This window comes from Pseudoliparis swirei, chromosome 15 (genome assembly GCF_029220125.1).
Source record: "Pseudoliparis swirei isolate HS2019 ecotype Mariana Trench chromosome 15, NWPU_hadal_v1, whole genome shotgun sequence".
NCBI classification, from domain to species: domain Eukaryota; kingdom Metazoa; phylum Chordata; class Actinopteri; order Perciformes; family Liparidae; genus Pseudoliparis; species Pseudoliparis swirei.
The window spans coordinates 9,075,299-9,103,199 of NC_079402.1; the positions used below are offsets into that span (position 1 = coordinate 9,075,299).

The 27,901-nt window shown below is 42.7% G+C and overlaps 1 protein-coding gene across 3 annotated transcripts in view; it reads left to right on the forward strand.

The window, feature by feature from the left end:
- LOC130204943 (A-kinase anchor protein 2) overlaps positions 1-27,901 on the forward strand; it is an 83,495-nt gene that overhangs the window by 19,300 nt on the left and 36,294 nt on the right. For all 3 annotated transcript variants that reach the window (XM_056431959.1, XM_056431961.1, XM_056431960.1), the window contains exons 3-9: positions 621-701; positions 5,930-6,051; positions 16,645-16,759; positions 17,507-17,528; positions 18,329-18,433; positions 19,626-20,447; positions 27,289-27,371. In XM_056431959.1, coding sequence (XP_056287934.1) covers positions 621-701; positions 5,930-6,051; positions 16,645-16,759; positions 17,507-17,528; positions 18,329-18,433; positions 19,626-20,447; positions 27,289-27,371 — 1,350 coding nt within the window. The remainder of the gene's footprint in view (positions 1-620; positions 702-5,929; positions 6,052-16,644; positions 16,760-17,506; positions 17,529-18,328; positions 18,434-19,625; positions 20,448-27,288; positions 27,372-27,901) is intronic.

Below are 27,901 nucleotides of genomic sequence, written 5' to 3' on the forward strand. Positions count from 1 at the left end.
ACCTCAACGTCATTTAGAGGCTTCAAGGCCTAATCCCTCCTCTTTGGATAGCCTGTCCCCCTGACCTCTCACAGTCCTCAATAAGCCCTGACTTATGACCCCTCTCATATTAATTTTCTGGATCATTTTCCTCCCCGTCTTGGGGTACAGATGAAGTGAGTGTAATGGGGATCGTTTTTGTTTGTTATATATTCTTTCAGAAACATATTCTTGAATCTGAATGAATCCCAGCTTTAGTTTAGGAGTGTTTGCTGTTCTGATGAAACCATTGAAACAATTGGAAGTCGCTTCTGAGACATCGCCCACCCAGTAAGACTACAAGACCGCATCGGTTTAATCTGAACATACTGTCTGAGAGGCCATTAAGTCTCTGCTCACCTTTTAAATTGAATGCATGAAAACCTTAATTGGCCCGAAGGGATGTTGCCTCGCCGATGATGAGCAGTAACTTTAAAACACTCAATCAATACACCAGCGTGCATTAGTGGACCATCACGCTCAACTTTTTCAACTCTGTTTTTCTTTTCTTTATTTTCCACTGGCCACCCATAACAAATGCAAATAAAAAGTATAAATCTGACGTGTTCTGATGTCATTTGATTTTCCTTTTTCTCTGTTAGGAGAAGAGAAAATGGCAAGCCGAGATCGAAGACCGAAGAAGCCAGCTCGATGACCTGGTGCTACAACTACAGCATCTCAAGGTGTGTGTGTGTGTGTGTGTGTGTGGGGGGGGGGGGTCAAAGGAAGTAAGTTTCCAGTTACAGAATTATGAAAAAGTTATTTTATGATTAGCAGGAGGATTTAGGATTGAGAATTGAGTTTACAAGTCAAGTTTTACCACAATGGCTGTAAACAACTGCCGAGGGAGTTGCAGCATACGTAAAAACATTCCTTGGAAGCGCTCACATCTCAGTGCTCCTGCTGCGTTGGAGAGTTTCCTTTTGGCCGGGCAGGGCAGGCGTGAATGTTTTCTTTTTTTTCCAGAAAAACACTAATACAAACGCACACAAACAAACATATCTCCGTAATAAATGCTGCCAGCCGCGACCGGTAAGCCAAGGTTGTGTTTCTCGTAAACATTGATTTGACGCTCATATAGTCGGTGAGCGCGTAAACGGGGACACTGTGTCTGAAAAAAGAAAACAGCTGGCAGACAATTTATGTGGAGTGCTTGAACCTTTCAAACCAATGAAGAATTCGTCCCTTGAATGCACTGTCAGGTCACACCGGATATCTAAATCTGTCCTTCTGTACACATTACATCTATTGCACCTGTCCATCCTGCACTCTAAAAAAAAAAAATTTGAGTCAACTTAAAAAAGTGAGGCAACCAGCTGCAAAGCCTTTTTGAGTTCACTCAACTAAGGGCTAATGTGTTGTGTCAATTTATGATAAGAAGTTCATTCAAAGTGATATCTTAAGTTTGTCAAACGTAACATTACTATTCAGACGTACTTATGTATTTAAGTTAACACTACTTAAAATATTGCATTTGATAGTCACATCTACTCATGTACTTAAGTTCAGAACACTTAAAATATTAAATTGGAGAAACTTTAAATTGTTTGTTCTTGTAGATTAAAAACATACATCAACAGCACTTAACATTTTTTGTTGAGAAATGTTTTGTTGAGAACTTACTTTTAACTTAAAATGTTTTGTTGAGAGAACTTACTTTTAACTTTAAATGTTTTGTTACTAAATTTCACTGCCCATTATTTGAGTACACTCAACATTCTTTGCAACGTTGCCTTCATTTAAATTAATTAAAAATGTACACCGTTTTCTTTGGAAAAGTCAACAGTTAAAGAAAACAAACTTCTTCAAACACAAAATGTTTATTAACAATCACTAAACATTTGTTTGCATAACTATATGAATTCCAGGTGTCAACACTTTAACATAGACAGCAGAGGGTCAACATCCTTAAAAATCAAAATGGCTGCATAAAGAAAAAAAAAGAAAAAATTCTGTTTTGTGAATCCAAAATCAAGGCCTTGAAACAAGCTTTGGAACATGGTTGTGACACGTGTGTAGCCGTCACGAGTAGGTTAAGCACCAATAAGCAACAAGTAGCCAGAGGGATATTCGGTAATAAGGTTTATTCCGACAGCAGACTGTGTCTCTGCTCTCCACGCTCCTCTCATCTCCTGTCTGTCCAGCTCCTTTATGGAGACAGACTCAGATAACCAACACAGATCGTCATCAGCTGGACTGATTACCAATCTGATTACCAATCAGTCCAGCTGATGACAATCAGACACTGTGCCCTGAACCACACCCCCGCTCCACCCACTCTGCAGTATTCCCAGTTCAACTCCTTTCACGTAAGATTCCTCCTGGTCTGTATTCTACACAAAAACAAGCATACAGAGACTATAATAAATATTCACTGCCTCTTTTAAATTTTCATTTTTTTCCTTCCCATTCTGTAACAATACAATTTAAAAGTCAAAAGACATTTTTATGCAGATTTTAAAAACTAAAATATACCACTTTCATACAAGAGCCACCTCCTACACATTAGTATTATAGTATTTCAATCTTCATAGTCTGTTAAATTAAATGAATAAATTGAGCAAAATACAGGAAACATTTGCTCTCACGGTACAGGCTCCCTTTAATTCAATAAGTGACAAAAACCTGACCTAGAGCAAATCTGCCATTAAACAATGGACAATATCCTTCCAAATCTAATCCATATCTAAATATAATAAACAAACAATGGTATCAAAAACCAATGTATTTTAAACAGGGGCTAAAGAAAATATTTTTATTTTATTATTTAATATATAAGATTAAAGTAGTATATATATGTATTTACATATATATATGTATTTATATATGTATTTGTATATATATATATATATATATATATATATATATATATGTGTGTGTGTGTGTTTACTGACATACATGCGCAGTGGCCTTAGTTACCTCAGCAGATGCCCAAACCACTATATTAAGTTTTCTCAACTTAACATTTTAAGTGGATTCCACTCTTTATTAATGAAATTGACATTTTGAGTTAGTTCAACTTTTTTCAAAGGCATTTGTTGACTCAACTTAAAAAAATGTGTTCGGACAACAAATTTGAAGTTGGGCTTTTTAGAGTGTGGAGAGGAATCCTCCTCTGTTGCTCTCCTGAAGGTTTCTTCCCTTTTTTCCCCCCTGAAGGGTTATTTGGGAGTTTTTCCTGGTCTGATGTGAGGTTTTGGGACAGGGATGTCTATGTGTACAGATTGTAAAGCACTCCGAGACAAATTTGTAATTTGTGAAATTGGGCTATACAAATAAACTGAATTGAATTGAATTGTTTCCCCGTCCAACTTTTACAATGCACGTGTGAGATAATGTGAGTGGCACTTGTTTTGTATACTGCAGTGTTGCAGGCTGTAAACGTTGTGCAGATGCAGTGTGGATACCCGTTATGCCACAAATATGTATGGTATCCAGCTTTAACATTTGCAATAAAATACACATTCCGTTCTCTAATTAGAGCCTTTAAACACACTTGGCGTGAATGAGTCCTATATTAAATAAGTTTGATTCCCACATGTTGGTGTTTTCCAGTATTTAACACCCACAAATGGAAATATTGGCAAAACTGCGCACAGTCTTTGGTGGGCAGCCGTTAATGAGGGTTAAGCCGTCGTACCCAGGTTGGATCACAGTCTGGAGTTCAGATTTCTGCAGTATGGGTGCAGTTGCGAAAAATTCATTCAAACTACTCAGCCTTCCTTGTCAGGCTGGTGTAACTGACCCAGCACCGCCGGCTTTGATGCGTTAGACTTTGACTAGTCCAAGCTGGTCCAAGAGGCTTTTTAAATTGTTCAATTATTTATTTTTGATATAGCTTAAGAAGAACACATACAGGAAGACTTTAAAAAATGAACGCATCTCAAGATACGTAGTTTTCACTGGACAGGAAGAGGATACACAAATTGTCAGTTAAATGTAGTGCAGAGTAAATTACACAATATTTACCTCCAAAATGAAATAGGAGTTGAAATTAAAAACAACTAAAAAAATTGCATTATTATAGTACTTGTACATTGTGCAACCCTCCTAGTGAAGTTAAAATAAAGTAATTACAAGCCACATTTTCAGAATTAATAATAATTCAGCCAATAGCCAGTTAAAAATGAAGTTTAAAATGAAAAGAAAAAGCTTTTTGGTTTCGCTGTTTTATTAGTTAGCTGGCGCTAGGGAGACGACAGGAAGTTAGTGTACAGCGATGGGGAATGGTGTACCACAGTTCATGGTGTGTGTCTTAACCTCCAGGCCACGAGAATGCCCCACTTGGCTTCGCTATCTATTCCCTTTGTACTTCCCATGCTCCCCGTAGAAAAATGAAAAGTAACACACTTCATAAAACCCCAACATGTTGGTGCTGTGCTCCATCACTCACTGAGCTAAACAGGGGAGGGAGGCCCCGACAGAGTTTAGTTTCATCCATAAGACACCAAGCGGCTTGAACTCCAGATGTAATCAGCATCTGCTCACACAGTCCCATTTAATGGCCGTTACCTCTGAGTGCCACGCAGCCAGGCAGCATGAAGCAGGCTTTGTCGTCTTCTCTCCAGAGACGTGGCGGCCCGGGAGAGGAAACGGAGACCGGAGCCCGTGAGATTTGATAAGAACCTCTTGGCTCCAAGAGTCAAGCCGTGCAGAATGGAGGCGTCTATCTGAGCCTGGGATCATGTAAACATCCTGATGGTTTCAGAGTTATACCCGGCACTATCCATTGAAGCGCGCTCTCCTCCGTTTGTGTTTGATCCTCTCTGTAGCATTTGTGCATTTTTGGTGATGTGATGCTTTCACTGTTCAAATTGGGTTATTCCGCGATCTCATGAAATGGACCGCCTCTGCTCCCCTCAGTTGAAAATGATATTAAAAGCACATTGAACAGCGTGAGAGTGAGAGAGCAGAGAGCGGGCTGGTTCTCAGAGGACACAAATGGTTAATTATTCAACACAACTTTATTCAACACCGCTTTGCTCTTAAATGGTCAAAAAAAGCCTTAATTTACTGGCGATTATGCCTCTCTGTGCGCTACTACGTTATTGTAATTAAATGATAAGATTCCACCTTGCAGGTCAGAGGTCAAGGTTAGCTTCAGGTCAGCGTCCTCCTCTGGTCAAGTCCTGTTTTCCATGCCCCACGTACAGAATAAGAAGCCCGTTCATTCAGTCTAGCTGCGGGACTTGAGTCTCTTTCAAACGTGTTCCTGACTGACAACTCCAAATCAATGATAAACAACATCTGCGTGAGGTTCGCTTGGCTGTGTAGGTGTGCGTCAGCCACACTCAAACAAACAAAAACACACAAACAAACGGCCCAGCTCACACATTCTGACAACAGGTGGTGAGATGCTTTGGACTCATTCCCGCGGTGTGTGTCGGTGTGTGTCGGTGTGTGTCGGTGTGTGTCGGTGTGCGTGCGCGTCCTGCGAATTGTCATCCCGAAGGCCTTGAGCCAGCAACAGTTTGACAGCGACCAGCCAAAGGTGAAGCTAAGTGTTCCCGCTCGGCTCTGTTGTGGTAACAAAACAGAGCTCCAGACGGAGACGAGACATTAGATACATAAACACGCTGCTCTGGCATTCGTCTTTAAAGACATTAAAGACGAGCACTAAACCCTGTGTGAAGAGACGGCTGAGGCTCTCACCTTACCGGAGTCGCTGCGCCGCGATGGCGACAAATACACGCAGCGCAGTTAACGAGAAAACCTGCCGCGTATCGCCGATAGCTGTGGTTCTCTTGGCCCGATGCCTCGTGGCTGTTCAGGGTGTCACGACCCGACTGTGGGGAAGAAGCGCTACTCGGAGAGAGTGTTGTGGTGTCGTCTCCGCACCAGACAGTCGCTCATGGCCGCTCCGGCGTGTAACATCCAGAGCGGATGTAACGTGTCTCTGTTCCCTTCGCAGTCCAAAGCCACGCGCGAGCGATGGCTCCTCCAGGGAATCGGAGTGGAGGAAGAGGAGGTGCGGCGGAAACAGCTGGAGCAGGATGAAGAGCAAGGGAAGAGGCTGGAAGACATAATGCACAGGTACGCTGACGGACACCTCGGCTTTCTGGGCTCGGTTTGGTTTTCAGGATCATTCTGCAGATCTGGTCCGACGGACACATCTGTTTCTGCTACGGCACATCTGCTTCTCCCTTCGGCAAAGTCTAGCCTTTTTTTATATTCAACACCTGGCACAGATGTTTTTTAACATCCTCTCCACATAGTTGGAAATACTAAAATAATATATGACTCCATCAGTAACATACAGCGTGCACCACATGTGATGCAACAAGTTCAATTCAATTCAGTTTATCTTATAAAGCCCAATATCACAAATTTTGAAATTACCTTACAATCTGTACACATATGACATCCCTGTCCCAGGACCTCACAAGAAATAGAAAAAATCCTTTGCCAGGGAAAAAAGTGAAGAAACCTTCAGGAGAGCAACAGAGGAGGATCTCTCTCCAGGATGGACAGAAGCAATATATGTCATGTGACCAGAAGGAATCATTACAGAGTTACATAAACACATTCAATAAATATGACAGTGTATGAATAGTTGGTAGTAGCCATGCACCACAATCCCTGAAACAAATGACACAAGTTATCTTTCTCACCATATCAAACACCAAGGACATGAACAATAGGACACTTTAATTACATCGGCAAGATTTCAAGCGTCCCAGTCTAGAGCTCTAATTGTGTCAAAAATAAACACAGTGCAGTGGTTAAAATGCACACACACACACACACATGCACACACACACTGTAATGGGAGAAGTATTGGAGGTGTGGGATGATTCTGCAGGGCAGCTCTGGAATCTTGCCGCTCTGTAACCGTAGAGCGAAAACAAACACTAAGAGCAACGATACGCATACGCGTCTTCTCTAAAATCAGAAATGAGGAGAGTTGACGTGGAGAGCTGCAGAGAGGAGGAAAAGAAATATACAAGTGAAAGCGGGGCGTTAGTGGCAGAGGAAGACAGGAGGATATTGAGAATGTTGGAAAAAGGTGGAGGAACAACAAAAAAAGAGCAATGTGATTCCGTGGGCACTTCCTGCGTTTGTGTATCTGGGAGGAGCTTCCTGATTCCCATCAAGCATTGCTGTGGTGAGTCGTTTCTCCTTCCCCAATGAGGTCGGGCCATGACATCACCGTTGCTCTGAGAAACAGTTGCAGGCCGCTCTCGCCGACCTCGCTTTTTATACTCGGATGTGAGCGTTCTCCTTTTGCTGGGTGTGATAACTGGGCATCTTTGAGAGAGGACAAGCATTTTATGGGCTTTTAAAATATTATTTAAACATATACACTACCGTTCAAAAGTTTGGGGTCACTTAGAAATGTCTTTATTTTTCAAAGAAAAGCACTGTTTTTTCAATAAAGATAACATTAATCAAAAATACCCACTATACATTGTTCATGTGGTAAATGACTATTCTAGGTGAAAATGTCTGGTTTCTAATGAAATATCTCCATCGGTGTATAGAGGCCCATTTCCATCAACTATCACTCCAGTGTTCTAATGGTACATTGTGTTTGCTAATCGCCTTAGAAGACTAATATCTGATTAGAAAACCCTTGTGCAATTATGCTAGCACAGCTGAAAACAGTTATGCTGGTGATATAAGCTATACAACTGGCCTTCCTTTGAGCTTGAAGTTTGAAGAACAAAATTAATACTTCAAATATTAATCATTATTTCTAACCTTGTCAATGTCTTGACTATATTTTCTATTAAATTTTCAATTCATTTGATAAATAAAAGTGAGATTTCATGGAAGACACAAAATTGTCTGGATGACCCCAAACTTTTGAACGGTAGTATATATATATATATATATATATATATATATATATATATATATTAGGAGCTGTCCCCAAGCAGTTCGATAAAGAAAGAAAATAATTAGATGTATTCCAAAATGTGGAAGAGGCACTGAGGGCTCGTGTGAAATTAAATAAAAGTGCCCATGCTCTCTGGTGGACTGGTGGATAATTGTGTTGCATCGTTTCCCGTGGGCACAACACCCAACTATTTCTAACATTTAATCAACAGTAGTTCTGTTGGTTTGCATATCGCCGTGTATTCATGTCCTGACTTTGCATCATAGTGTATGCACGGACAAGAACGCCCTTCAAAGCCGATGATATTCCAGAAGAAATAAAAGTGGGAAAAGCCATCATTCCCTTCTGTGTGTTTGGCAAGACCAGCAGCAGGAGCAAAGCCCGAAGCCGCGCACACTGTTGGCACCACGCTGCAAGAGAGTGGAGGGAAATGTGACACCGAGTATCGTGGCGCGGAGGGGAAGGCAGACTTCAGTCAGTTCTACGCCGTGAGAGCCGAGTCAATCATCCAGCAGGCGATGCAGATTCCTTATTTTATAGTTCTTACATTCAAGCAATGGAGATCAAAAGCACGCTCGGTAAAATTAGACTCTTGGAGAGGTTCAGGGGGTGTCAATATGGCATCCGACTCACGCTCCACCTCCTCATCTATCAACTCTCCGGATGAAAGAGTCTCTGTCAGTATGTGTAGCTAATGTAGCTTATCAGCAGCCCTGGAGAATAACATCAACATCACACGTCGCCAACGAACACCGGCGTGGCTTTGGCTGCGCGGTAAACAGTAGCGGCAGTGAATGGTCAAAGAGAGAGAGAGAGCACTGTGGCCCGGAGTACAGTTGTGATGGAGGGGTGAATCACTTCATTCAGCTGTGGCTGAATACACTCGCTGTCTGGTGGTCTTTTGCAAAGAGGTGGTATGGTACTCGGGGGTTTTGATGACTTACAAAAGCAATTAAAACCACGAAGACGGCCAGACTGCTACGTCGTCGTGTGTTTTTGGTGTGGTTTCACTTCTTTCTTTCTTTTTAAGAGCAAACTGAGTGTCGCCACATTCTGCTTTACTCATTTAGAGAGGCAGCAGAAAGTACAACGAAGTGAAAAAAGAATCAAAAAGTAGAGCTACCACATAAAACTGAAGCACAACCACAGAACCATCCATCATTGACTTGCCCTGACTTCCCTTGTGTGTGTGTGTGTTCTAGTTATTCTCCACACACCCAAAGTCTAGCAAGGATCCGTTAACCTGACATTTTTCTTGTATGTTTATACGTCAATGCAGCAGAAGCCAATCTCAGGCGATGGCCATTGTCAACCCTGCTGGGTCTCAGCTGGGTCCTGAAAATTGCTTTAAGTGGAGCTCAGCTATCTGGGATTAGATTCTCAAGGCTTTCAGGAAGCGGTCTTCTCCAGTGGGCGGCACAAAGTCACAGATGTGTGGGAGTCCAAAAGTAGTGCATTCAGTCACACAAATCATAAACCGTGAAACCTTTTAAAAAAACAGTTTTACACAGCAAACGTCAATCTGAGAGAAAATTGTCTAAATAAATATAAGACCAAAAAAAGTATTCATTTGTGTGTGTCGTGAGGATATTTCTGTTTTGATGTTCTGAACAGGAAGACACTGACAGCTCAGTGAGTGAGTGAGTGTGTGTGTGTGTGTGTGTGTGGGGGGGGGGGGGGGGGGGTATTTCAGGCTGAGGGTGTGCCATATATATTTACACTCTGTGGGACACCATCCCAGAATATCCCACAACCAAGGCAACCAGATACTTTCCGATACTGATAGGGGCAGCGGTGGATAGACAGGGTGAATTTTATGGACACATTATCTGTGTGTGCGTGCGTGTCCGTGTGCGTGTGTGTTTGTGTCCGTGTGAGCGTGTGTGTGTTTGTGTGCGGATTCTGTTTGGCAGGTTTTCGCTCACAAAACATTCAAACTTTTCTTCGTCACAATTCGGATATAGCGTCCTCGCTGCAAGATCAACGGAGGCTTGAAACCATAATCACGTGTAAACCTGGATTCCCGTAAAAAATAAACTCCACCACCCTCCACCTATAAACACTTCTGAAACAGATTCCTCTGTCTTGTAAATAAAAGCACAGAAGCCTGGACGTCTTGTCCTTCCCACTTTAATGGCTGCTAGACTAGTAACACATGCGCTCGTGGACATTTTAATGACAGAAAGTGACGAAGACGAGGCTGCAGCTCTTTTGTGCACTGGAGGAGGACACGTAAACAAGAGTGGAAGAAAGAGGGGGAACAGCTGTATCTGTCCATGGAGAACAACTGAGTGTGCTTTCCACGCATGAAGAAAACAACTGAAAAGATAGGAACACAAAAAAACAAGCATCCAATCAGATTATATAATCATGCAACCCTGGAAAACACCTTCAAAACAAAGACAAGAGGACAACAGCAGTTTCTTTGTGTGGTGTTTTTTATTTTTATTTTACTGTAACTGCTGCCTGCTGCTGACTTTATTGCTGGAAATCGTATAAAGTGACGGGAAAAACAGTGGAATCTTTGAACTTTTTCCGACATATACCTAAGGCCATTGAGCTCTGGGAGTACAGAGGGAGAAAACTAATTTATATATATATATATTTGAAAATAAAGGCAGTTTGTAAGGTACTTTTGGCCTTGGCTGCAGCCACAGCACAACTGCTGAGAAGGAGCCATCAGGAAACGTCTTGTTTTGTTTTTTTCAGAACATGTGGGATCATTTCAGAACATTCAAGTTTGTATTTAAGTGAACTCAATTAGGTTTTGCAAACAAAAAAAGGAAGGCCGCTGCCACTTTGTGTTCCTGTTTACCGAGGCAATGTGTAGTGAGACAATTCCTCTTAATTTCCCTGCTAAATGCTGCTGCTGCAATGACCTCGTTTCTGTAGCGGAGATCAATACAGTTTCATCCAATCAATCGGTTCCCAGATGAGAGAACCTCTGCTCTTAGTTTGTAGAGAAGGATACATGAGGACCAGCATGCACTCTGGCAACAGCAAGCTATACTTATTGCCACAAACCCATTGAAGTGCCCAGTATCGTGTTACATAACGTTCTAAGAATATGTGCCCTTTTCTTCACGGTGGCAGTATGAGAGCACATCGTTCTTTCATCTGACATGGGGAAGAAAAGAAAAAGTGTGAGGCAGTTTTCATTTCTGAGTTTATATCAACAATCTTAGCTCAAGCTAAAAGTAACTCCAAAGAAAACAAACTGAAGACGCGGAAATTGTACCTGCGGACAAAAAAAGGACTTCAGAGTACAGAGTTAGTCACCAAACGAGGCGTCGGACATACCGAGACACCGTGACAGGATGGAGTGGAATTGAAGAGCACAAGATGTCTGCTGCAGATAACATCTAATCCAACACAGACCCCTTGATTCTTTTTTAGCTCCAAGCTCTCGACGTAGTTACAAAGACCGTGTAGTGATAACGCTCTTGGTCCATGTTCTGCATCTCCAACAAAACCCCAAAAACATTTCACATTATGTTTCTATTATGTTGTCAAAACAGATCTTTTCAAGCAGAATGCTTGACAAAGGAATGAGACGACACTCCTTCATGGACATTTACTTCAAACACAAGTGTCTTGTTGTTCCTCTGTGACGTCTGTGCTCTGGCTTTTAGGGTTGTATAATTTAAAGTCCAAATACGTCAACTTCACGCTGGGAAATACCCAATAAATTTGCTGTACATAATTTTTCCATTATACTATATATAATATAATATTTGTTGTTGTTAATAGGAGAGTAACATATCATGATTGTGATATTATGGTTTTAAATGCCTTTGTAACTATGTAAAAAGAGTTTAACCAATTGACAGTTATTAATCTGTTTCTATTTTGATAATCTCTTAATCACTTAAATTGTTTAATTTCAGGATTTTCTGCTTCTCGCTTTTTAATTAAGACAAGCTTTGTATCTGTTTCATATCCTTGTTAACTGAGTAGCTGAATAGTTTCATGCCTGTGCCATTTCATCGAGAAAAACAAATGATAGGCAGATAAATCACACATGAGAAAGAAGAAAAATAAGCAAAATAAAGAAATGACAAATATTGACGCGGATACTTTTGCTTCGCCATGAGAGTCTCGGCAGGACTGACCCGGGACTCAAAGACAGCAGCAACTGGTTTATAGTGATTCAGTCCTATTAGATGTGTTATTATGAACAATTTCCCAGGTTCCCTTTCACCAGAAGAAGTGCTGCCTTGGCTGTATAAGTGCACATAATACCAGGGGTGAGACATAAAGAAGCACTACTTCTGTATAGTTTGTAAGTGCTGCCATTTTACTCGACACTTAAATATAGGACTTCAGCATTTATGTGACATTTATCTTATCTTATAACGTATTGCTCAAGAACTATTACATTGTAAGCATATTTAATCATGGACCGTCTGCTGCTGTATTGCAATGATAACTTCTTAAGAGTTATTTAGTTAGTTTAGAGCAGACTAATTAATATATGACAGCATACATTAAACGCTAAACAACAAAAGTGAAATAAAAACACAATGTAATAAACCCAGTGTAGTTTCTCTTTTGCACCCTGAAGCTGAGGGTGACAACAAATGAGCAGAGAAAGAGGGAGTTGATTGAACTGCCTTATATAGAATTTAACTTATGCTACTTCCCATCATGGACTGCTTGGGGAAACTATGGCTCCTTGACTCCGCCCACTGATCTCTACCTCAGCCAATCGGATGTGTTCATCACCCAAGCTGCTTGACGTCTTAAAAGTGCACCAACTCAACAAGAAGAGTTATTTCCTTCAAAGCTTCTACACACACGCGCACACACACGTGCACAATATCACGTATAAGGACACAACGTGGTTAGACCTCCTCTCTTGCGCGAGCACACACACACACACACACACACATGGACGCATGCACACGCGCGCATAAAACCAGACGCCTGCTTTTCCTCTTTCTGCATGATGTGGACAGTGGTTGCTGCACCCCCGGGCGTATCCATGGAAACAGGCCTGCGGTTGTTCGACAGGGCGGGACAGTGACGTCACTGGTCTTTTTCAGGATTACCACAGAAGATAGTAGGCTACGGCCAGGTGTAAGGAGAGGAAGTGAAGGGGAGTAGGGACCATGTGAGGTCATGGTTCACATGCACACAAAACATAACCCACTCTGCAATAGAGAACACCGCAGACATCTCAGGAAAATAAGGTGTTATATACACCTAGGTCTTAATATTATATATTATTTAATTATCAGAATCAGAATCAGCTTTATTGGCCATGTACCTGTGCACATACATGGGATTTGACTCTGGTTAAACATGCATACATATCATTTACAATATAACAGGATAAATATAAAAAAGACATTGAAGACAGCAGAATAGCAACATATATGTGCAATATACAAAAAACAACAACAGTGACAATGAATTGTGGATGTTAGTGCAGAAAGATGTGTCTAATTGTTCATCAAAGTGACAGCCAGTGGGAAGAAGCTGTTATGTAACAATGTACTTATTGCATGCTCTAAAAAGAAGCTAAACTATATTGAAGCACGTATCAGAGAGTTGACATATGGTGATGGGTGGGGCAGCTTAGCGTGTGTTGCCCCTCCAGGAGGGTTCCACTCCTAATAGGGTTCTATGCTGTAGGAAAGGGCAAGAAACAAGCCATCAATCATGTAGGTCTTCCCCCCTGTGCTCCCGATTCTGGTCATGTTCTAGGTCTGATCACTAGAGGGCGCCAGACACAAACCTGGCCGGAACCACGATGTTTCTCTCTGCTCTGCACATAAGAAGAAGACCACCCTGAGGGCTTGGCACATGACCTTTCGGCCTTCTCTCTCACCTACTCAAAAGGTTCTCTGGTGTAAATACTCATTCATGAGGTACCACGGACACAGTGTGCAAGGGATGAGAGAGAATATGTACTTAAGATCGGATGATTTATTCCCGTGTTATTACGAATGAGGCGTCGGTGAACATTTCCAAAAAGGAGTCTTGGAGGTCGCGCCTTAACAATGCGGTACATGCAGTAGCAGCGATGTGAAAGGATTAGAAACCTGCGTCCTCCTCCGGTCACATTCTTGCCCCTTTTGGCATAACTTCATGCAGCTTACAGGATGCAGGAGTAAAATCCATTTCCCTGCCGCCTACCCAAGAAAGGGGGGAAAAGAGGAAATGAGAGAGGGAGGAGCTGGGAAGAGTAGACAACAGGGTTCAGACATCTACTGCCGGCTGAAACAAGACAACGTGGGGCCTTTTCACACTGCGACATATATATTTAATATTGTTATATTTAATTTAATTTGTCATAAGTATTGTGTATTGTGTATGCATATATGTTATATATATACATATATATTTTATTTTATATTTTACTTTGTATACTCCTATATCTTTCATCCCTGTTTTTTATATTTTATTTTGAATTATTGTGTGTTTAGTTTATTGGTGCTGCTACTGTGACGACAAATTTCCCCTTGGGGATTAATACAGTATATATCTATCTATCTATCTATCAGTTGCCGACAATGTTCTCGTGTTACGGAAACTTTTCATGCAGGGTGTTTTTTGTTGAGTTTTTTGATTGACTTCTAAGATGGCGGTTTAGTTTGTCTTAATGAAGTTGAGACAGAATATTGTGCTCCTCCTCCGTGCTATTAGGAAGTATCAAGGAAGTATCAAGGCCGGCAGATGGTGAAAGTGACGAATGCGAAGTCTTTGCTTATTTTATTTAAAGGTGCCTATTTTGTTCGTACCAACAGATCTAAGAAATACTCACACACACACACACACACACACACCCTCTGGGCCCAGTCCCGCTCACAGCCTCCACGTTCGTGCTCCTCTGTAAAGTGTGATAATCTGACCCACCGCCTGTACCTATTCATTTGTATTTATATATATATATATATATATATATATATATATATATATATATCCTATATTTATTCAATACACATGTGAATGGAATCATTCACTTATGTTAAATGGCACTACCAGCACATTCCTTTTTCTCAGATGCTGAACTAATTCAATTCAGTTTATTTTGTAGAGCCCATGATCACAAATTACAAATTTGCCTCAGAGGGCTTTACAATCTGTACACAGACAACATCCCTGTCCCAGGACCTCACATCGGATCAGGAAAAAAAAGAAACAACCCTTTCCCCGGATGGACAGAAGCAATAGATGTTATGTGTACCGAATGAAGAACAGAACAGAGTTACAGCACATTCAATACATATAGCACATATACACACATATGCTATATGTGGCATGTAGCACATTTCAATGAATATGACAAATTATTGAAAAAAATGAATGAGTAACACCGACTTGTCTTCACCACAACACAGACTGGGAGAGCTGTAGCTGGTGTGGCCGAGGCCTCCTCACACAAAAAGTCGTGTTTTCATCATTCTGGGTTCAGAAAGGATGAAATGTAGATATCGCTGACTGGAGACATTTCTCTGGGTTATAACCCCAACGATTCCGACCAGAACAGTCTGGAAAGACGTCGGCTCTCTTCAGTATTGACACTGCACGACCCTGAGCTGTGCTGATTATTCTGATCCAGACAATGGCTCGAGGGCACAGTTACACAGGGTCATATTTACGATAAGAAATCTGCTCTCCTTTTGTTCAGCCCTCAAGATTTTATCACCCAAAGTAGTGTGCGTAACAGGACAACCCAATGCGCCTGAAGAGGAAGTATCAAGGCCGGCAGATGGTGAAAGTGACGAATGCGAAGTCTTTGCTTATTTAAAGGTGCCTATTTTGTTCGTACCAACAGATCTAAGAAATACTCACACACACACACACACACACACACACCCTCTGGGCCCAGTCCCGCTCACAGCCTCCACGTTCGTGCTCCTCCGAGCTGCTTCGGGTACACGGCGGCCTCTTATGGATGCCGTGTTACGGTGGGACGATTGACCTCTTGCAGCCTGGTTATGAACCCCAATGTCTTTTATATCTCGCACATGCTCACACACACACTGACGCACACATTCCTGGCGTCCCACGGGGGTGCACTCTGAAGTATTGTGAGTGCTGGCAGCGAGTAAGGAAGCAACCCCCCCCCCCCCCCCCCGGTCCTCCTCCCTCGCTGCTTCCTTGTATTGTTGCTACATCCATGTCTTAAATGTCCACGCGAGCATGCATGTGTGTGTGTGTGTGTGTGTGTGTGTGTGTGTGTGCGCAAGTCTGATTCAGGCAGCAGTTTTGGAAATTATACTGTTTCAGAAAAAGTACCACTTCCTTCGGTGAAGGGAAATATGTTGTGGCATGCTGCGTTGTGATTACTGGGTTAGACTTTTGAGATGTACAAAATATCAGCTGTTGGTGTCTATAACTACTAAGTGTCAATGCAATGGATTATTTTAGGGAAGCAATCTATGTCCTCTCATGAAATTAGTTAGAACATTTCTGATACTAGCCTTCAGAACATGGCAACAAACTCAATTCAATTTAATTAAGTTTATTTTATATAGCCCTATATCACAAATTACAAATTACACGGACGACATCCCTGTCCCAGGACCTCACATCGGATCAGGAAAAACTCCCCAAAAAAGTATTCAAAACTCTTTCACGGGGAAGAAAGGGAAGAAACCTTCAGGAGAGCAACAGAGGAGGATCCCTCTCTCCAGGATGGACAGAAGAATAGATGTCATGTGACCAGAAGGAACAGAGTTACAGAGTTACATAAACACATCCAATGCTCCTCGATTCTTCAACTTTTCCAGTGTCATGAGAGGGAAATGTCCTCCTGTGTTTCTTTGTGCTTGCAGGCTGGAGTTTGAAATCGTCACTCTGGAGAACGAGGAGTCTCTAATATCCGCCAAAGAGCAGGTTCTACGGGAGCGCCTGAAAGAGACGGAGCTCTCGATAGAAGACCTGCAGAAGGTGTGGAGAACGTGGACTTTGGAGAACCTTTTCCAGAACCCTTTGGGTGCTTCTAGAGTTACAAATTGGTGGCTTTGGAAAAAAAGAAAAGCGTAATGAGCGTCTTTCCGCTCTAGTTGTGCAGCCACCGCTCCATCCCTCCTCACGGGAGTTTTTCAACTCTTGTCATCAGTTTTATTGTTTGATTACACGATAATTCCATTGCTTTTCTCTTTTTACTCGCATTCGTTGCATTTGTTTTTCATCATCAAAGCAGTGAAAATGGCATGGAGGCTTTTATTGACCTGGCTGCTAATTAAAAACATGAGGTCGCCATATTTGAGATGAAAGAGTAAACGTTGTGTTTACGAAACAGAGCAGTTGCTCTTTAATTGCATTATAAAACACGGATAACTTGGCAAATGTTGAAGAGGGCAGCGCTGAAGAAGTGGTCCCATTGAAGTTTGCTTTTCAAACGTAGCTGGTTGTTTTTGAAGTATGATGAATACTGTTTCCAGTATAGCATTCTTATCTAAATCCTTCAGCAGATTAAATTAGATGATGGTGGAAAACAAGAAAAGACAGTTCATGTTGGCTCTTAAACGCTTTCCAAGAAGCCATTATTGAATATATTCCGTACGTTATACTGTTTATGAATATTAGTTTTTGTTGCATAAAGACTTCAATGATGATTATTTTTCACAAACTATACAAAAAACATGTATCCCTCTGCTATGGCTCATGGATTTGTTTATGTCTGTCTTTCAGAGTCTGATGACCTGCGATGGAGGTATGACACACACATACACACAAAAAACACAATGAAAACGCACAAACACACCTCTTTGGGATGATGTTCTCTGCTGAGTTATTGTTGTTTCCGAGCCGGGGTCCCTCTCTTTTTAAATTCCTGTGTGTGTGTGTGTGTGTGTGTGTATGTGTGTGTGTGTGTTTTGGGAGGAGGTGGGGAAATAATAGTCCCGCTGAGGCATGGGGGATGCAGGCCCGAGCGCGCTCCTGAACCCCCCAAACACACACTCGGCCATACCCACGGACTCTCCCATAGAAATACACATACCTGCACACCAACACACACATGCACCCACAAAAAAAAAGAACATACACATAGACTATTGAAGCCCCCCCCTCCACACACACACACACACACACAAACACACACACACACACAAGGCCATGACTCTGCAGCCTGCAGTCGCTGGCTTTATCCCTCCTATTCAGTCCTGTAAAGCCCTTAAAGCTTTGTCCCTGCAATCACACACACACACACACACATACACACACAAACACACACTTCTGCTGCATAAGCACTAAACCTTAGGGGTGCTAGAGTTGCCGTGGACACAGAAACGGAGAGATGAGGAGAGTTAGATGGTGTGTGTGTGTCACTCAGGGGGTGTGGTTAGTTTCCCCAATAGAGGGCTGGGCTGTACGCGTGTTTGCGTGTGTGTGTGTGTGTGTGTGTGTGTGTGTAGTTCTGTCGGGGTGTGGTTGTTACACTTCACTGAGGTGTGTGTTTGTGGCTGTCCCTGATCATGTGTCATTGCCCCCCCCATTGCTCCTGCTCACTAGATGCCACCGGCTGCATGTCGGCCCCGCTCTCAGACTGCACGGACCCCGACCACGTCATCCTGGCCACGCAGCCCAGGACCGGCCCACCTGCCATAGCAAGACCTGGTAAGAAAGAGGGAGGGAGGAGAAGAGGAGAGAAGAGGGAGGGAGGAAGGGAGGAAGGGAGGAAGCGATGGGAGATTTTGGGCCGCAGCCAAGTTGGATTATAACCAGAACAAACTAACACGCTCATGGAGGGTGGACGGACATGGGTACTCACACGCTCCCACAAATTGCGTCAAATCTCGTCTGGACTTTTAACGTAAAGGACATTCAGCCGACCCACAAACTCATAACGACACACACATACTGTATTGTGAAAAGGACACCAGACTCTAGGTCAATATTTGATTTGACTTTGGAGAATGTGTGCTGTCTCCATGTTGGTATAATAATAATAATAACAATAATCATAATAATAATAATAACTATATATTTTGAAAACAGCTCAGACTGTAGACTGAAATACAATAATTTATTTGCAATACTTTTAGTGTTTAGCTTTAGTTTTGATCCTAGTGGGTTTAAAGGGGGGGAAACTAACATTTTGAATGTAAATGGAAATCTGTGGAGTTCATTATCTTCACAGGTTGTTTCTTTGTATTGAGCGGTGCTGACTCTGCGTTGGGGAAAAACTGTACAAAATAAAAGCTCAGCTTTGGGGGCAGCGTGATGACATTGTGCATTCGACTTATTTGCATTAATAAAAAGTGTAAGAACATATTTAAACCTCTCAATATGTGTTACTGCAAGAGGAACTGAATTATTGCAGAAGCAAATGTTTTTCATGAAACATTGTCACTTGTCGAGAGTGACCGAATGAGGACCAAAGGGGAATTATTTTATCGGCAGCCTCTAAGGAGGGCGATGACTTTACAGTAGCTGTCACTAATATGACAAGCAAGATATTTAATCGCAAAAAATACCTGTAGTTGACAAAGATCGTCCCATCCACAGTATGTTAGTCTTCTCTTCGATTAGACACAGCGAGGAAAAGTTAGGTATTTTTTTTATTTTGTGTTCACTCACCTGGATCTCGGAAAGGATACAGATAAGGTAACGTTTTGTGTTTTACTAATTACACATATAGAAACTTATGTTGCAGCTGTAGATATCAGATCATCAGAGAACACGTTGTCCTCATGCTTCACTCCCTCCACTTTTTCCTCCCAACACCCTCCCCCCCCCCCCCCACCTCCTCAACTGGTTCCTCCCCACCCCTTCCCCTCATCACCAACCCCTCCCCACTCCCTAACAGCGTTGTTTGCCATGGAGATCAACGTGCAGCATGACCCGCAGACCGGCGAGCAGCGCGTCCTGTCAGCCAACCGCGTGAGCCCGCTGGATGCGGCGTCGCGCGGCGTCAAAGTCTTCGACGACGGCCGGAAAGTGGTCTACGAGGTCACTTCCTCTGGGGGCATGTCCACCAGCAGCATGGAGAATGGTTGGAGCTCCGCGCAGGTCGAGCAGCTGATCCAGCGAGCTGCCAGACCTGCCGGTCAAGCAGGAGATGGCGGCAAGGGTCAGGTGACGGTGACCCCGGCTGCCCCGCAGTACGTCTGCGGCGCGGATGATGATCTGTCTCCGCCCTCCTGCTCCCCGCCGTCCGTTCCTTCAAGCCCACCAGCCCAAGTCGCCCTCCAGAGGGAGACCCAGATTGGCATGATGCGCCCCTCTCCTCCCGTCACAACCCAGCCCGGCTCCTCCATCCAGCCGGGCAGCGAGTTCAACTCCCCGACGGAGGCCAGCGAGGAGCACCCGATCACCATGGTGTTCCTCGGCTACCAGGACATTGACGACATGAGCGAGAGCAGGCGGCTGCTCGGGTTCGACGGCGCCGTGAAGGCCGAGGTGGTCCTGATCGACGAAGACGACGAGAAATCGCTGAGGGAGAAGACGGTCACTGACGTCTCCATCGCCGACGGCACGGCGGCCGACCTCGTGTCGGGGCGGCCGGCCACGTCCGAGGCCGCCAGCACGGAACTGTCATCCGACGGCCGCGAGCCTGACAGCACCTCCTCGCTCCCCGCCAATCCCGTCGTCAACACGGCCCCCCCGCCCGGCCTCACCCCCGCCACAGGTACAGACAAGAAGAAACGCTGCGAGTGCTGCGTCCTCATGTGACTGAATCTTCTCCATCTTCCACCCTTTTATTATGACCCACAACACCCCTCTCTTCTCCTCTGTCTCTGGATGGCTACTAACAGAAGCCCCGCCTTTCTCCTCCCCCTCTGGACTCTGATCACACACATGCACGCACACACACTCTTAACTGACCTTTGACTTTTTACTCTACATCTCTGTTACTCTCTCTGGCAACATGGAGGCTCTGCCTTTATGACCCCCTCCCCCCCCCACACACACACACACACACTTCAAATTACACTGGAATATAGCTATTATTACACTGCTATATTAATGGTAAACAGACATACAGCTGGTGAAATGTGTTGTTGTTGACAAACAGCTCAAACCAGGTAATATATAGAACTACTCTTAGTGTTCAATAAGAGACAATGCCATGCTGTCTAACCAAACCGTATGTTTGGGCAATCAGCCTTTAATAAGCCAGTTTATAAAACATTTAAAAGGACACAGTCTCAGTATTTTTTATAATCTCTCAATTCAGTCACCTCCCACTTTTCTCCCGACGGATTCTCTCCGAACATACACAGACGCACACGAACAGCCGCACACCCGACCTACAAACTCAAACCAACCCTTCCCTTCCTTCCTTGTACCGCCTCTCCCTGACCAGGGAGGAGAGGAGGGTCCTCGTTGCCTTGGTTTCTTCATGTGCCTCTTCATTCTTCCACATTGATTGATAGTCCGAACAACAACAACAAAAATAGAAATAATTAGAAGTTGCTATTCGGCTTTTATATCAGTTTGCCGTTGTGATCTGAACTCTTTTTCTTTCTTTTTTGAAATTCAAAAGGCCATTGAATTTGTTGGGACGGCTGTTTCTGTGGGAAACGGATTTTTTTATTTTTTACATTGTAGTAGTAGTAAAAGGACTTTCTCTCACTCTCTCTCTCCCTCTGCCTCTCTCTCTCTCTCTCTTCCTCATTTTGTCCACTTACTCCAGCTATTCCACTGCTGAGGCCATTTCCTCCTATTCTAGTAATTCCTAGCTCAAGCAGCCAATGAGAAGCGGTGGAATGCCTTCGGGCAGCCAGTAGCATCTATACAGCCAACCTTTCCAGGCTATGGAGCACAGGAAGCGAACGGCAGCTTAACGAGTACACTGGCAGCGAAGGAACACGTCTTTCCACCTATGAAAACCAACATGGGTGACTGCCAACAGCAGAGCACAAATGTTTGCGTAATAAATATTCACGAGCACTTCCATATTACAAAACAATGTATGGGAGCTGTGCTCAAATCAGCTTTTTCGAGAAAGATTGTGTCCGATTCCTGTTTTATCTTTTTGTCCATCAATTTCCCTTTGTCGCTGCAGATGGCCACCAGAGAGTTCCATTATACTCTTTACAATTCAAAGCGACTGAGAGCACTGCCAGCTCATGCTGTAGTCACCAACCAGGCCCTCGTTTACAAAGGTGCCGCTAATAATGTGGCCTGGGTGTCATTTTAACATCTATTACACTCTTGGTCATTTACTTGGCTGTTCTTTTTGTAGAAACGCCCTGAGAAACAGTCATCGTCCTCACTGCATTGAATAATGACGGATGCTCGGGAAGGATTTGTGCTTCATTTCAAGTTTCGAGACGATGAAGATGCTGAATAGGCATCTGGGGAATTGATTTTTCGGAGAGTTAGTGACTAAACTCCTCCGTTATAAACTGTACGGAAGAAATACATGTTGTTGGAGTGAGTATCAATAAAGTTCTGTGGGCCAGATGTGCGATCGAAGAAGATGTCCGCACATTTACAAAAGAGGTTAGAGAGGCCCTTCAGATTCTGATGATGCGATTTGATGTTGTTTGTGTGGCTCAGGTGTGTTTCACCGCTTGAGTAGTGCTTGGCTCAAATCCATCCGGGGTCCGAATCTAATTTATTTGCATCACAATAAAGATAGGGGGGGTGGGGGGTGAATGACAACTAACACTTCGCTAACCTAACCTGAAGAGCCTCAACAGCCTTTTTATTTCAGAGTGCGGTACTTTTTCTTTCTTTCTCTCTCGTCAGCCATGTGTTTGACAGCTTTACTGGCCTTGGACATTTTGTAAAGAATATATTTCTATGCACTGTGTACTAACCTTGATATATGATATTCATAAAAGGAATGACAGGCGGACACAATATTCCGTAGCAACAAATCGACATATTTCCAGGTACATCAGTCCTCTCCTTACACGGCTGTATCCCACCTCTAAGCTGTCCTGATTGGCCGATGCTGCCGTCAGTCAGTCCAGCTGGCTGTGTGATAGGCCACCGCTGCTGGGGTTTAGTTTCCTGTGTAGATACAGAATGTAAATACGCTCTATATTCTATTGAGTGATTTTATTTTCCACATCTATATAGAGATAGAGGTAAGCCTGAATATTATGGGTACATTGTTCTGATGTCCTGTGATGCCATATGATGACTGTATGAGTGCACAAACACCAGTTTGTATATTTTCATTCTCTTAACTTCACTGCTTTGCTGTCTGTAATCTCACAATTAACCCCCATACAACTTCTGACCACCACCACCTTCTCTGAACTCCTGGCGGCTGCTACCATTCCCAGACGTGTTTGGCCACGAGGAGCTTTAAACGTCTGGAGGCAGGATCTTAAAGAACCATTCGATTGGATGTGCATGGTAACCTATTAACCACAATCCAAATAGATTAGTCTTCGCCATCTTTTTGCAAAGCATGACGCACATTTGTACACTTTACGCAATTTCCCCCTCGCGGCAGCCATTGGTTTCCATCCATTTAGGTAAGACATTTTTGCTAAATTAGCTTGAGACAACACATTTTTATCAACGCCAGTAACTTGAAATTCATCTGCAAAATAACAGTTGTAGCCCCTCCCCCCAGAAAAAGATACGAAAACATTTGCATTATCCTCTTCACCATGTTTATTCTCTTGGTTTGAATTGACCAAAACAGATCTCGTGGGAGAGGTGGAGGGGGGGGGGGGGCACAGAGAGATGGTTCTCCTGAGCATTAAAAACATCTCCAGACTGCGAGTCTTGTGTCGTCCGGGGACAATTACTAACATCGTCCCACTCAGTGTCCCAAATCTGCCAAAACCTATTCTTTGCATGACCGTTTGGTTTTAAAGATTAAGGAGGCTATGCAGATAAGTGTATAATGTGTCATGTTAGTTTCCCAAAGGTTTAATGCGCACACACACACACACACACACACACAATGTGCAACTTGGCGAAGAAGCCCTTAACTATTTGTTCCCACAACAGGAAATACAATCACAATCTCAAAACAGAAGAAAAGAGTACGGCTGAGATCTAGTTAATGGACCCCGACCAATGCAGTTAGCCTGTGTGGGTTCGTGTGCACGTGTTTTTGATGTAATGGAAGGAGCTGTACGTGCACACCCGACTAGTTGAGTTTACCAGCCCCACTGCCACGCCTGCAGTACTCCTCTGAACCTGTAGGGGTCTCTCTTTTTCATGTCTGCCTGCCCTCATGGCTGTGTGGACTATTACAACAAAAAAGGAGCCATTTTCTATTGTTCACACTTATCTTTCTCTCTCTCTTTCTTTCCCTTTCTATGGATATGACAACTCTCTCTCTCTCTCTCTGATGTCTGTATCCTCTCTCTATCTTTTGTCAATAAAGCTGAGTTTCTCCAGTGCCCTCCTGCCGTCTCTTGCTTGTTGTTCTTTCCATCTGTCTCTAACATTCACTTTTTCATTGGCTGCTGACAAAGAGAACAAGCTGTCCTTACTGCACCCCTATCTGTCTTAATACCCACTGCCACTAACAAACACAAACACACACATAAATACACACACACACACACATATTTTACACTTGAATTTAGGTATTACTTTGTCCAAAGTGTCACGTAAGACAAACAAAAACATTCGGGTGCGGGTTATCAATCACAGTTTTTCAAAGTTGCACCACAAAGTCACAAATGAAAGTCAGCTCACACACCTTTCTGTCCTACAATTTATTCACATTATTATAAATACAACACTCAGGCGTAAAAGACGTAAGTGCAAAGCCCCCGTCAGGGATTTGCACTTTAAATCACTCCTGCTTTTATTCACTGAGTACCACAGAGCATTTTGACAGTATTAGTTTCATAATTTAGTTTGACTATATTCAGATAGCACATCATGCAATATAAGCTTTAAACCCAGCAAAATAAAAAAATGTCAAGTAATTCAATAAGATGGATATGACAATGTGGCCTGATGGAGAAACATCTCTGAGGTGTTCTTGTGCGAGGCCTTGTGACTGTCGCTTGAAAGCCTGATTCTGAATTGTGGGTTAAGATAATTATCAAAAGAAGGTAAACTGCAACAGCTGTACACAAGGACGTGGATGCAGTGCAGAGTTATAACGTAAGTGCTCTCTTTCAGTATATGACTAGCCACCGCTCATGAGAAATTGCTCCAATATGACTGCAACATTCCTGTTGGGGCTCACACTGTGTCCGTGGCGTCTTTTGAGTTGACACACTGCAAAGAATTAGAGGTGTAGGAGGGTATAAGGACTTGTGTAGTTTAGGGAGGCAGCTAGGGTTTAAGGAAGGAACGTATAGGAAGATGTGTGCATACACAGCTCCAGAGATAGCGGAATCAGTCCAGAAACACCGATGCAGCGTATAGCAGGAGCCCTGAGGCGCCCCCCTGGTATCAATATTAGGTATTGCAGGAAATCATTTCACTGCATGCTCGATCATCTAACTTCACTGAGGCCATGGACGGCTCCACACAGCAGTCAACAGAGAGGACAACCAAGGAAAGCAATACGCCTAACACACTAAAACACTGCACACGTGATGTCATTCAAAAGCACACTGCGGGGACACGTAGGTGGCCACAGCCTTGTTCCAAGGACACGCTCAAGGATAACACATGACACATGGTGTACACACAATAATACACCATTCAGCCCATTCTCTGAAACCAGAGATAGATATTGAGATACCTTTTGCATTGAGCGGTTGTCTGGCTGCTATTATCTTTAAAAAAAAAAACCCTCACATGATCAGTAGAGGGGCAGCGACACCAACATGACGCACACTTCCCCCAGAGGACATGATACAAGGTGATAAATGATTATGTTACAGACGTCATGACAACCAGCATCTGAAAGCAGGTCTAATCAACACACTTACACACACACACACACTCTCTTCCTGCGCATCGGATGTGTGTGTTTTCCGTGGTAATAAGCACTAATAGAGTTATCTCTACACAATGACAGTCTGTTGTCTTTAACAGAATCCATGACTGCAGATCATTATTACCTCTCGCATGCACACACACACACACACACACACACACACCACACACACACATGCAAAACTTGCTATCACTGTAAGCATGCAGCATATCTTTGTTTTACGTAGTTCAAAGTCAGACTTGAACAATACAGCTTAATTCTTGGCCTTGTAACGTTGTAAATTATTTGTGGTTTCACAAAGTTCAACTTGACATCGATACAATATGACGTTAAATTTGAGCTAGTCAAAAAAACTGCTGAATTACTAGATGAACAGTGTTCCTGAATTACAACATCTAGTTTTCATGGTGTTTTGGGTATAGTTTTCATCCACCACTACCACTACTAATGCTACTAATACTGTTACTGCCACAGCCACTACTAGTTTTATTAATACCATTGCAAATATTGACACTTCTACCTTCCACTAGTGGTGTAACATGTATTCAGCTCATTTGAAAGTAACAATAACACACGTGAATCTACTACTTAAGACACTGATTATAAGACATTGCCCGGTTTCTTAGTGTCATATTATAAATACTGCAATATTACTAATGGACCGTTATTGCTCATCAATTAAGATTCCATCAGCATTTGAATGTTAAGTATTTTCATCTAAATGTTATCAACCTTTACGTTTTGTGTTTTCTGCAAAGTAATTAGATAAAATAATCCTTTATTAGTCCCGCATGGGGCATATTTTAATTATTAAAAGATATATATTATAGCTGTGGCATTAATGTAATGGAGTAAAGATTACAATATTTGTCAACGAAATGTAGCTGAAGCATATAGTAGCATAACAATGGTAATACAGAAGCAAAGTACACACCTTAAATTATTGTCAAATGAAGTATAGTTTTGCATAAGAAAATGTACTTTCCTCCAGTGGATATAGCAGCTGAATTAGTATCGCCGGTGGTAGTTGGTCAAAACAATAGTGCGGTATAAACCTGTTTTGAGATATGTTAATATTTTGAACTCTTAATGGCAAAGGTATTACTTCTGCTGCAGTGAGTGTGGGTGTCAAGAGGTTGCAGATGATAAGATGAGATATGGAATCAAATGAACATGACATGGAACGAAATGGAACTCATCGGAGCCGCAAAGAACATAAACAAAATAAACAATACTAATAAGTACAGCCAGTTAGTTCAGTGGAGACTTATGTTATTGGGGATTTACGTTGAGTCATGCAGACACAGTTGCTCTGGTTGCATTAAAAATAATGATCAATTATGATAACTAACAAACGAGGTGTCAGGTGAGTTTATGTGAACCTCACAAGCTTTTCATATCATCATATTTACTGGTCAGATGCATGATAGCGTCAATAGCTTTTCACGGCGACAGAGTTACAGATGGAAGACGGATGGATTTTCATGTTTTCACAATTGCAGGACTACATATTCCATTCAGTTGGGATTTATGAAACAGAATAAAAGGCCCAAAAGGTCACCCACGGCTGCAAACGAATATGAAAGGAGATGATGATTAACAATGACAACAACGGTGGCAATAACTCGATCTCCTTTTATCATAGGTTACGGCAAAACCGGGGTTACCGTGACAACAGCGAATGGGTACCAAGCTCCCATTCCGACCAGGCATCCTCACACCGCCATGGTGAGTAGTCTGTATTCCCGTGAGTGTGTTTGAATGTACATCTAATGGTGCTATTCTTAAAAGTATAATTAAAACAGATGATATGAAGAAGAAGACGAGCACAGCGCTGCAGGAGAATGTGGACAAGTTAGGACCGTGAGTTCTCCTCACATGGAAACATATGTGCCATACAGGTTCTAGTGCATTGTGAGATCAAGTGCAGGCTGTTCGTTTGAAGCAATATGATTGCATAATAATTCCCCCAAACAATCACAGATTAATTACTTGTATACCATAGTTAGATAGTTTAGTAGATTATCCTTTTGGAAATTTCCTTTTGTGTCAGTGAATTGACAAACAAAGAGAGAGCATGCACCCAACCCACAACACCATCACCGATAATACAAGTATGTCAACTAAATGCAAGTGACATAACTACAGTATCATGTATATTGTTGTTTTGGAGCTGAAGATATGGCCATTGTGTTTGCTTCAAGTGAGATAATCATTGGGTTTGTGAGTTCAGGTACTGTGTGCACTTTCCCAGAGAC